The 16,738-nt window shown below is 38.8% G+C and overlaps 1 protein-coding gene across 1 annotated transcript in view; it reads right to left on the bottom strand.

Moving 5' to 3' along the window:
* The window catches only part of LOC150085675 (uncharacterized), a 252,562-nt gene that overhangs the window by 95,775 nt on the left and 140,049 nt on the right, over positions 1-16,738 (bottom strand). The window contains exon 6 of the mRNA XM_090374182.1: positions 13,473-13,617. Coding sequence (XP_090230308.1) covers positions 13,473-13,617 — 145 coding nt within the window. The remainder of the gene's footprint in view (positions 1-13,472; positions 13,618-16,738) is intronic.

Raw genomic sequence — 16,738 nt, 5'->3', positions numbered from 1 at the left:
TTTAGCCAGTGGGAGGTTTATTGCAGGAACAAGCTTCCATCTATCGTTGTGGAATTTGATGGCTTAAATAGCTTGGATATGCTAAATCCCTGTGGAGTGAATGGACACCCTATAGTAGTAACCCTGTCCTACATCCTCTTTCTTTCTGTTCTTTTTCCCCAACCCTAAACTTCTGCTTTCTTTCCTGCTCATTTCAATGTTTCATCTGGGCTTCCTCAGAATTCTATGTGAAGCCCACCAAGAGACCTTGTGTGTGCAGAACCTGTTGAACCTAATTGTCACAAGGGATGAGAGGCAGGGAGTGACTGACCAGGTGTTTGCAACCCTCTGGCTGCTAAGTCACCAGTTACTGGCCTACAACATTCCAACACAACACCACACTTCTCACACACACCCATACCAACTATATGGCGAATATTAGCTCCTGCAGAATAACACATCAGTGAATTGGGGAAACTGGAGATCGCATACAAGTACATATGACACATTTTCCTTTCTGTACTGTGTCACAAAAGATCACGAAGTTGGGGGAATCCCCAGAGTCGCAAGACCAGTAACACTAAACACTATATACTAAGTCTTTTCTGTAAATATTGTACTCAATATTCAAATTTGGCATCCCTTATGTATGATATCCCCACAATGTCTGTATTTGATGACTTAATCAAATTCATCAAATTCATTTACTGTGCTCTCAGTGTTAGTGTACATGCAAGTATACCTGCACCTGTTCTTACTTGTATTTACCCTAACACAGCCTGTGTATTTGCTTGTTCCATGATGACCCACAGCAGGACTTGAAATTCTGAACACCTTACTTTCTTGGCTTCTGTATGTTCCAATAGAAGGTGTATATCATTTTCACCTGCCTGTGGCTCTGTTGTGCAGGTATAAATTCAAATTGAGAAAGACAATTGTATCTATTTATTAGTCTCCCCTCAAGCTATCAGTTTCCCATACACCTAGCAGTGGAACAGTCTCTCCTGTTAACAAGCTGAAAAAAAAATTCTACTCCACAAGCCTTGCACATTTATTCCAGGCCTAATTTATTGACAAGGCTCTCAACGTGTACTTCCTCCTATTGTGTCTGGGCAGGATTGCAGACACTGTGAAATGTAATCCTAACTCAAGACTTTTTCACAGCATTGTCCTGTACTTGTTAATTAAGTACTCCAATCGACACTTAATAACATGAGTGCCCACGTGCACCACAGTATCGTCTTATTAGCCCTTAAAATATGATATCTGCTCAACTATGTCATCTACTTTTACCCCTGGCATACATACCCTGGTCCTATAAAGCATTGCAGAACTGGAATTCGGGGAGTACAACGTGTACAGAAAGGATAGACAGAACAGGAAGGGAGGAGGAGTTATGCTGTTAGTTAAGAAACACATAAAATCTAAAGAAGTGCATCCAATTGATGTTGGTGGGCAATGCAATGTTGAGTCTGTTTGGTGTGACATAAGCACTGAGGCACCTCTGTAGCCAGGTGGGAAGGAGCAACAGTGCGTAGCATACGCTTCTTGATTAGACCAGGGTTCGAGCCCGTCACCACCAAATACGGAAAGATCAGGGAATGACCACCGCATATCCCGGGAATATTGCCTTAGTTGCTAATGCTCCTAAAAACCAAATAACAAACATAAGCACTGGGAAAGGAAAAATGAGTAGGTGTGTGTTTTAGGCCTAATGAATCTGATTAGTATGATGAGAAATTGTGCAGAGAAATAGAGTGGGCCAGTAAATTAGAGTGTCTTATAGTGGGGGATTTTAATTTCCCAGATATTGACTGGAATTTGTGGGTTGGTCACTCACACACTAGCAAGGCTTTTGTGGATTTATTGGATGATTGTTTTCTAAAGCAGCATGCTCAGGAGGCAACTAGAGGGTTTGTTTGTTTGTTTGTTTGTTTTGGGATTTTTTTGGTGCATGGGCATCTGTGGCCATAGTGCGCCATACATAGGTTAGTATTTATGTTATTGCTTTATGAATCGAGAGTCAGAAAACTGATTGTTGACTAGCTAAAGGAGGTGGTATACATTGATCGCTTTGAGAAAGGTAAAAATCTTTGAGACATCTGTTTTATTGCCCAAAAGTGAACTAAGCGTTAGTGGGTCTTCAGTTGTGGCTGGAGTGAAAAGATTCTGGCGTTCTATTGTAAATTTTGTGCATTCCACAAGGATATGTTTCACTGAAAGCACTGTTTTACAATGATCACACTGGGGGTGAATCTTCCCTCTTAAAAGGTAACCATGAGTAATATTAGTGTGACCTATTCAGAGACGAGCTAGTATTACCTCCTGTTGTCGAATTGCACTGAGGCTTGAAGGCCATTGCTCAAGATTTCGCTTGATACTTCGAAGCTTATTTTCAAGTTGGTTTTGCCATGCTGATTGCCACTGGTACATGCATTTTTCCTGTATTATTCGTCTATAATCTTGATGTGGAACTCTCCACTGTACATCAGGTGGTAAGTCGACTGCTTTTGCGGCATTGTCCGCTAATTCATTTCCTGCAATTCCCATATGTCCTGGGACCCAACAGAAGTGTATGGTTTTTCCAAGCTCAGATAAGGTATATAAAGAGTTTGTTATTTCTTTAACGTCTGGGTGGGTGATGTTCATGGTGTTTTCCAGGGCTTGAAGTGCACTTAGAGAATCAGAGAAAATTATACTGTTTTCAATATTGGAGGTCTCGATATGCTTCAGTGCAACCTGAATTGCTAATAGTTCGGCAGAAAATATACTGAACTCATGTGGCAGTTGGTAGGCCAATGTTATGTTCGGGAAAACTGCGGCGATTCCAACGTGGGTGTCATTCTTTGACCCATCTGTATGAACTACAACAAAGTTTGGAAACTGCTCCACCACTGCAAGGTACAATTGCAAGAAATTTTCTTTATGTAGTGCAGATTTATCCCATTTATGAAGGTATTTATCACACAAAGGTGGAGTAATGCTCCACAGAGCAAGGAGTAGTGGAGGGGTATTTGAGATATTATCAAAACTCAGATTAAGTTCTTCTAGAAGATGTCTTATTCTTATACCTAACGGTCGGTTAGCGGTAAGGCGGTTATGGTATAACCTGCTGTGTTGGGGGGTGAAAAGTAATTCCAAATTTGGGTGTTTGGGCATAGATCTAATTTTATATGCATAGCGTAATATAAATTCTTGCCTTCTGATAGAGAGAGGGGGTTCGTGAGCTTCGGCATATAGACTATGTATTGGAGACGTGCGATATGCTCCTAGAGCAATGCGTATTGCACTATGATGGAGAGGATCAAGCCAGCAAAGGACACTAGGCCTTGCTGAGCTATACACTGGTGCCCCATAGTCAAGTTTTGATCTTATTAAAGATCTTATAGCCGTAATAAGGTAAGGCAATCAGCTCCCCACTTTGTTGCTGAGAGAACCCGAATGATATTTAATTTTTGTTGGCAGGATGTTCTTAGTCTTTTTATATGTTCCAGGAAGGTAAGTTTATGATCTAAGGTGATTCCTAAGAATCGTATGCTGGGTTGAACTGCTATTGGTTGTCCGTTCAGTTGTAGTTCCGGGTGTGGGTGCAATCTACGTTGTCGGCAAAAATGGATGCACAACGTTTTTTGAGAACAAAGTTGAAAACCATTGGTTTGTGCCCGTGTACTGATCTTATTTATTGCCCCATGTAACTGTCTCTCGATCGTATTCATGTTTTTCGTATGGCAAGAAATACTAAGGTCATCTACGAACAGTGCCTTATCGATAGTGTTTGGAAGTTGTTCAGCAATGGTGTTTATCGCAATTATAAAGAGTGTAGCACTGAGTACAGAGCCCTGGGGAACTCCTTCTTGAATAAATAGTTCGGACAGTGAAGTTTTAAATCGAACCTGGAAAGTTCTCTTGACTAGGAAGTTGCGTATGAAAATCGGGAGATGGCCCCGAAGTCCATGGCGATGTAATTCGCGGAGTATTCCATACTTCCACGTGGAATCATAGGCCTTGCTGATGTCAAAGCAAACCATTACATGGTGTTCCGATCTAAGGAATGCATTCTGAATGGAATTCTCTAGTCTTACTAGTATATCTAGTGTTGATCTGTTTTGTCAAATGCCGAATTGTGCAGAATGTAAGAGATTGAAATTTTCCAGGTACCAATATCAGTCGACGGTTCGCCATCTTTTCAAAAATTTTGCAAAGGCAACTGGTCAAGGCAATGGGTCTATAGCTAGTAGGGTTTGTCGGGTCTTTTCCTGGTTTAAGGAAGGCAAGGACTGTAGCGTAGTGCCATTGTTTAGGGAATGTGTCTTCCACGTTCAATGAGCCTATTGAATAGATCAAGAAGTGACTGCAGTGATTCAGCACTTAGTTCTTGTATCATCGAATAATGGATATTATCTGGTCCTACAGCGCTACGCCTAGATGTTGACAAGGCTCTATGTAGTTCGTGGATAGTGAATGGTAAGTTATATTCTTCTTCTGCTTTTGAAGAAAAGTTTAACTTTTCTTTTTCTGAATTTGCTTTGAATCTTCTGAAGGCTGGTATGTAACTTTCTGTTGCTGATGTTTTGGCAAAAAGTTTCTCCTAGTATATTGGCAATTTGGGTAGGGTCAGAAATGTTCTGCCCTCTCCATTCCATGATCGGCTGAGGTGTCGTTTGATATTTACCACTCATTTTCCTGATTGTTTTCCAAATTTTGTGTGGGAGTTGCTTGATTGATGGTTGAAGTGAAGCGAATCCAAGCGGCCTTTTTATTACTGCGTCTAACATACCTGGCTCTTGCTCTAACGCGTTTAAACTGAATGAGATTAGCTGTGGTTGGATAGCACCTAAAAGTATTCCAAGCTTTATTTTGGTCTCTTTTTGCTGCACGGCATTCGTCACTCCACCAGATTTTTGGGTGTTCAGGTAAGTTTGGGGAGGATTTTGGTATAGCTTGTCCTGCTGCATGTAATATAGTTTTTGTGACATACTCAACTACTTCCCTGGTTGGGGATTTTTGTATAATTTCAGGGTCCAGTTTAGCTAATATTTTATACATCACCCAGTCTGCTTTATCAATTAGCCACCGAGGAATTCTAGTAAGATGATAAGAGGGCTTATTCAGTAATTCAATTGTAATGGGAAAATGATCACTATGCAGTGGATCATTGTTTGCCGTCCACTTTAGAGTAGGATACAAAGTTGCTGAACAGACAGACAAGTCTATTGCTGTATATGTTCTGGAAGGAAGGTGAACATAAGTAGGTGACCCGTCATTTAGAAGGAGGAGGTTGTTATCATCTAAACATTTTTCAATTAGTTTTCCTCTTTGGTCGATATTGTTGTTACCCCATAGTGTGTGATGACCATTTAAGTCGCCCAGAATGAGGAAAGGTGTGGGGAGTTGAGCTATGAGGTTGTTTAGATCATTTTGTTGGATGGGAAAGCTTGGTGGAATATATAAGGAGCAGATTGTAATATGGATGTCAGCAGCTACACGGACCGCTATTGCCTCGAGGGGAGAGTTCAGTAAGATCTGTTTGACAGGAACATATCGGTTTGTTATAACAGCTACACCATCACGTGCAGTATTTTGATCGGTTCTATCTTTTCTAAAGATATTGTAATAAGACAGTTTTGGTGTGTCTTGAGGTTTGAAATACGTCTCTTGGAGGCAGAGACATATTGGTGTGTATTTAGAGGTAAGGTCGTATAGGTCATTAATATTGGCACGGAAACCACGACAATTCCATTGAATTATTGTGTTCATTGTTTATCTCTAGTTAAACTTTCCGAGTGTTTTCTCAGTGCTGAGGTTCTCTGTTTTTCACTCTTGTTTTTACCTTTCTTTCGAAAGTAGGGCCTTTCTGTTTCCATATCTTCTTCTACAAAAATGTGTAGGACCGGGTCATCTGGGGGTATTTCCTTAGTATCCATTTCCTGTTGGTGACTAGAAGTTACGATTTGTTTTTCTTTGCGTCCTTCGTCCGGGGAGTGGAGATTTTCGATTGGTATAGAAACTGGCGTATTGACTGCCTGAGTTTGAGTTGCATTGTACAGTGTTTTTACGTAGTTCGAGAAAGACTCTTTTGGGGGTACTGTTAGTTCAGTTTTCGATGCGGTTGATCGGAATTTTTTGGTGATTTGAGCATACGTAGATCTGTTTGAGAGGGTTGGTTGTGAGATGTTTCGCTTCGCTTTGCTTCTTGATAGGACACATCACGATTGGTTTTATAAATCTGAATAAGTTTCTCAGTTTTCCAGCGATTGCATGTTCTAGCGTAAGCGGGATGATCTTTTTTGCAGTTTGGGCATATCGGATGGGGTGCAGTACAGGCTTCGCAGTTGTGCTCAACTGACCTGCACTTTGCACAAGCAGGAGTTCCCCGGCAAGCTGTCTGGGAATGTCCGTACTTCTGACATCGGAAACACTGCAGTGGGTTTGGAATATAAGGTCTGACATTACAGACCAGATATCCAGCCTTAATGGATGCTGGGTGATGTGGTGTATTAAAGGTCAGAATGAGATTGCGTGTAGGAGTCAGAACTCCTTTTCTGGTGGAAATTCTCTTGACCTGTATAACGCCTTCTTTAAGTTCTTCAAGCATCTCCTCTTCGGACACATCTGTTAAATCCCAGTCAGAGATCACTCCTTTAGAGGTGTTCAGTGATCTATGGGGTGTCACAGTAACTGGTATTCCAGCAAAGAGATTAATATTCAAGAGCCGCTCTGAGTGTTTACTATTAGAGGTCTCGATCAGAATATCTCCTGACCTAAGTCTTTTTACAGACTTAGGAGCTCCAGCTCTGCTTTCTAATTCCTTTTGTACTCTAAATGGCAAGATTTTGCCAATTGCATTTTCACCAGTTGAGTGCATGATCAGGAAAGCTGGAGAAGGATAGATGTCAGTCAGTTTTCTGCCGTTTTGAAGTTCCTGCAATAGAACTATCTTTCTTTTTTGATGTCTGGGGTGCATCTGGCAGCCCAGATAAGTCCGAGTTTGATTTACTCATGACGTGCTCTTTTTGTTCCCGGGAGATTATCTTTTTCTCCCAGGTTACCAGCCCCGCCACGTGGAGGCAAGAGCGGTGCCACCTAGTGACCCAAGCGAAGAGAAGGTTAGTATTAACAAAAAATAAAAAGGGGGTTAAAGAAAGGTACTTTCCTTTCTGGGTTATATAATTTGAAATATTTATTCAATTATAATGCTCAAGAGTTAACGGACTTGCGAAACTCAGGACGTATATACAATAAAGTGTATCAGATAATCACTATGAAAAGGCGCTGTGGTCACTAATATCGCTTGGCACTCGGGGCCACAACTAGAGGGAGTAATACTCTCGATCTGATTGTCAATAATGATTCTTCATACATCAAGAAACTGCAGATAAAGGAACCACTAGGTGGCAGTGATCAGAGTGTTCTGAACCCCGGGGGCTCAGATCTGGTGAGTATGGGGTTGGCAAACCCAGGGTCCTGAGCTGGATATCATCATTCTTCTCTTTCTTGGTGATTCCTTTGTACTTCTCTCTCTCTCTCTCTCTCTCTCTCTCTCTCTCTCTCTCTCTCTCTCTCTCTCTCTCTCTCTCTCTCTCGGGGTAACTCAGGATGTGTTTTTTTTTTTTTTTTGGCTGGTGCAGTATAAGCCTCAGGCTTCCTTGTACCATATGGCTAATAATAATAATAAGTGGGATTTACTCAAAGAGATAACTACCATCAAGGGTAAAGGGAAGGGTTTTTGCTTTCGTAACGGTGACTACGGTGGTCTGAGACATTAAATTCTATACGGTGGGACCAACTGATGATGTTACCAACAGCAAATTCAAAATGGGAAGCATTCAAAGAATTAATCTTGGAAGCTACTAGGCTTTTCATACCAACAAAGAAATATTGTTCAAGATTTAGGCCTAAATCGATGTCACATGAACTAATCAGACATGTGACAGAAGAAAAATGCATGGGATACATATAAATTAACATGTGACACAGAAGCCTATGATAGATATAAGCTGGTCTGTAACCAAGATACAAAGGAGGTTAGGCAGGCGAAGGCAGATTACTAGAAATCTTTGGCAAAGGATGCAAAGAAAAACAGCAAAGAGTTCTTTACTTATGTAAAGAACTCTTTGCTGTTTAGAAGGAAGGGGATGAACCAGATTGGTCCACTTGATATCGAAGGTTCAACTGCTGATGATCCTGCTCAGGTAGCTAACAAACTAAATGAATATTTTGCATCGACATTCACACATGAGGAATTATTCAGGGAGGGGAATGCCAAAGGTGTATTCAACTCTGGCAGTAAGCTAAATAAACTTGTAATAACTGAGAGTAAAGTGGAGGAGAAATTATTGAAGATAAACACAAGAAAGGCATCTGGGGTGGATGGAATCTGTCCAGTTATATTAAAAGAGGCAGCAAAGGAAGTAAGCAAACCCTTAGCCATAATTATGAGAGCTTCACTGGATTCAGGGGAGGTACCCATGGACGGAGATGCGAAAATGTGACCCCAATTCACAAAGGACGATCAAAGGGCGACAGAGGTAATTACAGACCTGTTAGTTTAACTTCTGTTCCAGGCAAATTAATGGAGGCACTGGTTAAAGAAGCATTGCACGATCATCTAGACAAGACTTCAGTTATAGCTCGTACACAGCATGGGTTTGTTAAGGGGAAGTCTTGTCTGACTAATTTGATTGGATACTATGATGTAGTTGCAAAGGAGCTGGATGCAAAGAATAACTTTGATATCATATATTTGGATCTTAGAAAAGCCTTTGATACTGTTGCATATGGAAGACTGCTGTACAAATTGAAGCAGTGTGGCACTGGAGGCAAATTGCTGCTATGGATAAAGGGATGGTTGAGTGGGAGAAGACAGAGTGGTAATCAATAGACACTGCTCTTCGTGAACTAATGTTATTAGTGGAGTCACTCAGAGTTCAGTGTTAGGTCCATTGTTGTTTTCTGTATTTATAAATGATATTGATGATGGTATATCAGGCTTAATGTCCAAGTTTGCAGATAATATGAAGGTTGGCAGGGTTGTTAATGACAGTACACTGCTGCAATAGGATCTAGAAAAGTTGAGCAGATGGGCTTAGAGTTGGCAAATGAAGTTTAACATTGGCAAATGTAAACTGCTACATATGGGACTCAGTAATCCCAGAGTAACGTATCAACTCTGTGGTACCACACTGACAGTGGTAGAGAATGAAAAGGACCTGGGGGACCTGAAGAGTAGCTCATGGCGTCTTGTCAATGATATACAGGAATTTTTCTAGCAGGGATAAGGAGGTGATTATCCCCTTGTATAAGGCAATGGTCAGACCACACCTTGCATACTCTATACAGGTCTGGAGGCCTCATTTTAAGAAGGATGTAGAGCTTCTGGAACGAGTACAGAGAAGGGCAACAAGATTAGTGAATGGAACAAAGGGTTGCTCTTACAAAGAAAGGCTTAAGTTTTGCAAATTACAGGGTCTGGAGACTAGGCACCTGCAAGGTGATCTGATTGAGGTGTATAAAGCCTTGAATGGTTTGAGCATGCTCAATGCTGATGGGATTCTTTCTCTTGCTCAGAGTAATCGGCTGGGAGGGCATAAATTCAAATGGAGGAAAGACGGTTGTAGGATAGATGTGCGGAAGTTTGTCTTTAGCCAGCGGGTGATTGATTGCTGGAACAAACTTCCATCTGTCATCGTAGAAGTTGATAGCTTAAATAGATTCAAGGCAGAACTTGACAAACATTTGGAGCAAGTAGATGGGTGAAAATAAGGGTTTTTTTTTTTTTTTGGCTGATGCTATATAAGCTTGCTTTCTTGCATCATGTACCTTTGCTAATGCTAATGCTTGTCCTTTTTGCACAACATATTTCCTGTTTCCCTGGCAACAGTCATGGACAATATCTACCTCCTTTGGGACCAGTGCATTTTTCATTGCTTGCACAAATGAGGGCTCTGGCATTGATTTGGACAGCTGAGAGGTTGATGGGCTCCATTTTAATCCCTTCAAGGACATCCATCCTGTTCTTTAAGTTCTCATTGGAATGCTGAATTTGCACCTAACTTCCTCATATTTTTGCATTGAGGACACACACACAAAGATATCCTCCTTGGCTCCGTGTCGCATTCCAAATAGCTTCACAAACACCGCACCATTAACACATTTTGTTTTGCTGTGATTTGTAGGAGAACCAACACCTTCGGTTCACTTCTGAGCCTCAGCACTCCCTCTACTTTGAATCTATTACTTTGTTGGTCTTGTCTGAGGAATGATTTCCATTTAAATTCAATTTAACCTGAGATAATATACTAAACTGATAGATACTTAATGCAATAATAAGTATTGTACTATCAGGTTTACATTGTGCATGCATGCGTGCATGTGTTACTAGAATAAAGTTTCTTTGCTAAAACAACAAAATATATGCCAATCTACATGATCAGAACTACTTGTTTACCACATATAATTCCACTACTATGCACCACACTTCTAGTTACGTGTTACTATATTCATGCCAAATCACTGATACTGTGAATATTAATTTTGTATAGTACATACCACAAAGACAAAATATAAAGACAAAGATTTCATACTACATCATAAAGTTAAGTTATTAAAAGTATAGGTGGAATAAGACAAGAGTATAGTTTGCCTGGGGCAGAAAAAGTTGGTAATGTTGTAAAACAATATCTTTTAAGGGTACAGATAACACAGCAGTTATTTGTGTTCAAAATGATATTCTTGAACATACTGGTAGTAACAAAGAAAATGCAATATAATGCTTCAGCATGAGGTCATGTTAAGAAAACTTGCAAGTCAGGCTTGAATTTGAAAGTTCTGGAATTTTGTAAAAATATGATAGCAAGGAGTTTATTATTAATATTATTATTATTATTATTAATAATCATATGGTGCAAGGAAGCCTGAGGCTTATGCTGCACCAGAAAAAAAATTCCCAAGTTACGCTGTGAGAGAGAGAGAGAGAGAGAGAGAGAAAGAGACAGAGAGAGAGGTAGAAGGGAATCACCAAGAAAGAGAAGAATGATGATATCCAGCTCAGGACCCTGGGTGTGCCAAGCCCATACTCACCAGATGTGAGCCCCCGGGGTTAATAGTGAGAGTCTTGTCAATTATTTTTGGAGGGATTGTGCATGGAGGGATTGTGCATGGTTACTGGAGTAGAATTTTCCTAAGCATAGCTATTGCTTATTAACAGAAAAGGATTGTTTTTATAGATAGAGGGTACACTAAGAGGATGTTGTCTGTCAGCACTCCATGTCATGACAGGGATGACTCCAAGTGTATTTTAAGTTTTTTAGGCAAAAATTTCATAAGAACTTTAGTAAGTGGAAACATTATTGTTCAATCAGGATGCAGGTTCAGGATGTAGTTCACCACTATTAAACTCTGCCAAGTTAACAGTGGTAGATGTATGTTTAGAGAGAATTATGTGGCACTCATAGTCCTATTTTATTGATTGAGACTTGAAGTTGTTTCAATCAATAAAACAAATGGAATGCACATTTTGTGTATTCCACAAAATGGTAAGATCATCAGTAAATTCCACAATATCTTGGAATTTATGTCATTTATTCTTATTGAAACAACATTACTAAATATTAACCCTTGTCAGATAGATGTCTTCATATTGCACAAATAAGTGGGGTAGGACATTCCTACAGCAAATCTTAAAGATTTTTTATATGGGAAGAAACTTTTATTAAATTAAGGCAATGATGCCACAGACCAAGGGAATCAAGATCATGAAGAACTGAATTGCAAAGGAAGTATGAAATTCCTTTTCAGTGTATAAACTGACCATAACCAGGTGTCTGTTTCTGATAAATTCAGGGAATATTCAACTTGGCTTTATTCATAAGATCAAAGGAAGACAGATTTGCCATAGTGATTCTCAATATTTTGCATGAACAACATGTAAGTTAAACTGGCAGACAATTACATGTAATGAGTGATCTGTCAAGATCTAGTTAACAGCTGGGAGTCAGGGATGGTGTTATAAAAAAGTCTTGTGGAATAGGAGTAAGTGCAAGTCACATGATATAGTCATGTTAGTCAAACTCATAACAATACCAATTCATTGATAATTAAACTCTTTGAAAATCGAATGCTTTTAAATTTCTTAAAAGCATTTGATTTTCAAAGTAATAATTTACTAGGTCACTGCTCAAATTAGGACCATTCACCTAACTACCATTGTGCATTCACAAACAAACAGTCTTCAAATATTTTTCCCTGATTAAATAATTTCCCTGAATAAAGGATAAAATTTGCTATATTAATGCTGAATAAGAAACTAAATTATGGGTAAATGACTTCCACACTATTTTAACAAAAGATGGATACGATTGGTTGGTCTATTATTCTTTGTCACATTTGTCCAAACCACTGTTGATTAATTCCATAAATAATTCAGTTAACAGTTCACCATCCATACTCAACGTCCATTTTACTGCACCTTTGTCAAAAGTCACCACTGCTTGAACAATACAGACCACAGTGATCACAAAATAAAAAGGCAGTTCAACCTAACAGCTGCTAGACTGGCTGACTGATCATATAGCTAGAATACTAAGAAAGTACCAGACGCGTTGTGTGCAGCTTCCAGGACGGAGGCTGCGCACAATCGTGTCTCAGGTTAAAGACCCCATTAAAAAAGAGAACACTAGTGGGGTCGTATATAGCATTAGATGCCCGGATTGTGGGGAGTGTTATGTAGGGGAAACAAAACGCCGTCTTAAAGATCGTTTGGGGGAACACACTAAGGCAATAAGAAATGCGGAATATGGCAAGTCCGCCGTGGCCGAGCATTTTTGGGAGAAGCAACACCAGATCTCCCCGGACGATGCTATCATCACCGATCGAGCGCATAAGTTCTGGGACCGTAAGTGGCTCGAGAGTTTGCGGATTTGTTCTACCATTAACATAAATAGGGATAGAGGCACGCGGATTCATCCCATCTTTGAGACCACTATCCTCAAAAGGGATGAACGATTCCGTGTGGCTTCCACTCGAGCCACTTCCAGTTCCACAACGCGAGAGAACGAAGCACACGAGAATGGAAACACGTGAGGAGTACCGTTAGCCTGCTGATATTTAAAGTTGTACTGCATAGCAAGGTTTACCGCTGAAGAAGAAGGCTGAGCCTTTGAAAGCTACGGTTTTTATCGTTTTAATCAGTATATTTTATGCATTTTATTGATTGTAATGTAGCAGATTTTAATAATTTATATGTAGAGTTTTTATAAAGTTAAATTTGTTGTAGATGCGGGTATTTTGACTTATTATAAATCAGTTATCAAAAGTTTAGTTTCCCTGGTGTTTTTAATTCCACGCAAGGTTGGTGAAAAAGACTCAAAAAAACAGTATGGATATACCCAACCGCAGAGGCCTGTTTGGAGAATTAGTAGCCAAGTCAGATTTCTTTATCTCCATGGCAGCTATGCTTGTTGAGCCCTTATCATAACATTCACATCATGACTTACCAGAATAGTTGCCGACCAGGGGCAAGTTAACATCAGTGAACATCTGTCTATCTAGTCCAATAACCAAAGGCCCATGACGACCAGCAAGGTCTCCCATCTCACAACGAAAGGGATTGTGAGAACCACAGTCAGTCTTGTAATACTCCTAGAGATGCAAAAACAAAGGCAATTAGTGGTAGATTATCTTTGCCCAATCCTCACATGATAATCCTCTAGCATTTATTTTTGCTTTTTCCAGATTTACTGGGGCCTGGTGACAGTATTTCCTGAGTCCCCAAACTACTGCAATTACTTAAAGTTTTTTTGAGCTTTTAATTATATTTACCATAATCATTGCTGTTTTTCATTTATTGCTTATATATTTATTTCTATCCTGCAAATTCTTTCATATTACATTCATACTAAAATATTCTGTGAGCCCATGCATATGGCAAACATTAAAAAGGGTCCTCTAAAATTATGTGCACCAGGACCCCAGACTACTTAAATCTGAGATTATTTAGAAACATGATTCAAATTTTTAATTTTAGTAGCACAGAAAATGTCACTAAAAATTGTGGCACATTCAAATAAAAATTCTTATATTTCAGTATAATTCAATTTAATCTTATTTAAACTTATATGTACTGCTATTTGGACTTATTTATATTGTTATTCATTTCATATAACCTGTGAAAGGCCATGTGATATCATATTCATTATTTCAGTGTGTGATGGAACACTTTTTTTGTGGAATATATGAGGGGCTGTCAAAGAGTTCATACCCTTAACCAGAAATAATAGCCCCAGAAAGGTGAAACTTCACAGGAACTTTAATCCTTTTCTATGTACTCTCCATGTATAGTAACACATTTCTCCCATCTGTGGATCAGTTGTTTAATGCCTTGATCATAGATGTCTACATTTTTTGCCTGAAACCACAATTCCACTTCATTGATAACTTCACAAGTATACCCAGAGTACCAGTAAGGGTGTACACCTGAGTACACCATTACTGGTACACCCAGCATGGCATTTGTCACCAACCTGTCAAAAAATTTCTTGACTTCTGCATTATACAAATACAACAGTTGGCAAGAACATTGCATTTGACATTGCTTCTACAAAGGCATCAGCAATCTTGGAACCCATCGTGTGTGGAGACCTTAGACATGTGCAGATTGTCATGTAAAATGCCGTGGGCAGACCCGTAACTAATTCCCACTACATTTGCGATAAAATGAATTGTCACACGTTTGTCACTCAGAACCAGCTGCTCAACCTTTGCAACTGTCTCATTGTCTGTGGATGTCGATGGCCTTCCTTTTTCTTCTCTTGGCTCATCAAAGACACTTGTACGACTAAACTGGAACTCCTGTTTCCACTTTTTTACAGTGTCATAGGATGGACAATTCTGCCCATATGCAGCTTTCACTTCTTTGTCAATTTCCTGAGCTTATTTGCCCTGGAATTAATCAAATCATGTCAAATATGTGGAACCTGATCACTGCTCGATAGTCCACTTTATCAACAGTAGCATCCTTCCTCAGATTCTGGGCTCTGCCTCTGGGGTACGATCACCTACGGCAGGGGTGGCCAACTTAATTCGGTGAAAACTTTTTTTTTTTTCAAAATGTGCTGCAATCTACCATCTCGAGAATTTCTTTGCACGTGGTTAAAAAAGTTATCAAAACACATTGAAAAATGTGTTTTGATTAACTTTTAAATTTCTTTATAATTTTTTAAAATTTTAATATTTTATAAAATTTATTTTTTTATAAATTTTAAAATTAAATACAATTCAGAATTTTTATTTTAAATTCATATGTATTTAAATTTTTAATTTGTGTGAAGTTTGTCTTGTGACAAGGCCAACTGTAAAGAATCTTCTGTATGCAAGTCCATAAGAGCATCAGCGATTCTTCATATTTTTTTGTTTCAAATATGAAAAGGCCGATTCACATAAATATGTGGAACCAAAACAGGAATTTAAAAGTTCACTGCATTTTTTTACATTTGGGTACTTTTCACAGCAAACATATTTCCAAAAGTCTTTTTCTGATGATCTGGCTTTTAGGAAGATATCATTTCGCAATGTAATAATTTCACTTTCAAGTAATATTTTCTGTATGTGAAAAATTTCAGCGATTTTTTTTCAGTTTGTTTCGTATCTAAGTCGACATTAAATGGATAAGAAACATATTGAGCAATGTTTTCAATTGTTTTAAAATCACTGAATCTAGTTTCAAAATCATCCACAACTTTCTCAATTTCAGAAAAAAAATCTCACTATTAAATTCAAAAACAGGATATTTCTGCAAATAATCTTGCATATTTGCAAAATGATAGATTTTCCCCCCCCTTTGGGATATTTAGCCATTGCCAAAAATTGATATTTATATCCAGAAATACTACTAATCATGTCACCCACATTTTTATTTTTTCCTTGTAATTCCAAATTCAGATCACTTAATTTACTTGTAAAATCTGCCAAAAAAGCCGGATCACACAACCACTCCGTATCTTGTAGCTGCTGATAATCATCTCCCCTTTCATCAACAATTTTTTTTTAATTTCATTCGGCAAATTTCAAAATTTCTGTAGAAACTTACTCCGACTCAGTTACCTCAACATCTGTGTGTAATATCAGATCTGGTTCATTTTCATCGAGTTGCATTTCGAAGTCTCCTTTGAAGAGATTGTCCTCTGATGGAATTCTCAATTTTGAAAGCTGTGTCCATAACACTTTTAGTAATTAATCTTTTGCTGGCTTTCTGATGGATAATATTGTGGCAACTCAAAAAAAATCTAGGAATTCATCGTCCTTTTGGCACAATGCGATGAATCCGTTAGGATTCATGGCATTGTGCCAAAAGATGCCCCATCATTGCTTTAACTCCATTGGTTATTATTGATACGAGCTTGAATAGTGGTAATTTAATTTTTTCAATAAAATTTTTGAATGCATTAAATATATCAAGACCTCTAGTTCTTTCTTTTAATGAAACCATACCCAGTAGTTCTCTCGTGGCAGAATCATCGAAAACCATAAGAATAAAAACGAGCAATTGAGCTGTATCACTGATGTCTATAGATTCATCCAGTTGTAAAGAAAAGGACACACAATTAGCAATGTGAGCACACAATCGTTCGCTCACATTTTTACTCATTTTTTTCGATGCAACGCATCACAGTATTTCGAGATAACTGCAAATCTTCAAGAGCACTTTTAATTTCATTTTTGTTCTTAAAATTTTCAAAAAGAGAATCTGTGATTTCTAAAATGC

Source organism: Mastigoproctus giganteus, chromosome 5, assembly GCF_048544385.1.
Source record: "Mastigoproctus giganteus isolate SK-2022 chromosome 5, ASM4854438v1, whole genome shotgun sequence".
Lineage (NCBI taxonomy): Eukaryota > Metazoa > Arthropoda > Arachnida > Uropygi > Thelyphonidae > Mastigoproctus > Mastigoproctus giganteus.
The sequence above is the reverse complement of the archived record's forward strand: the minus strand, read 5'-3'. Positions and strand labels throughout refer to the sequence as shown.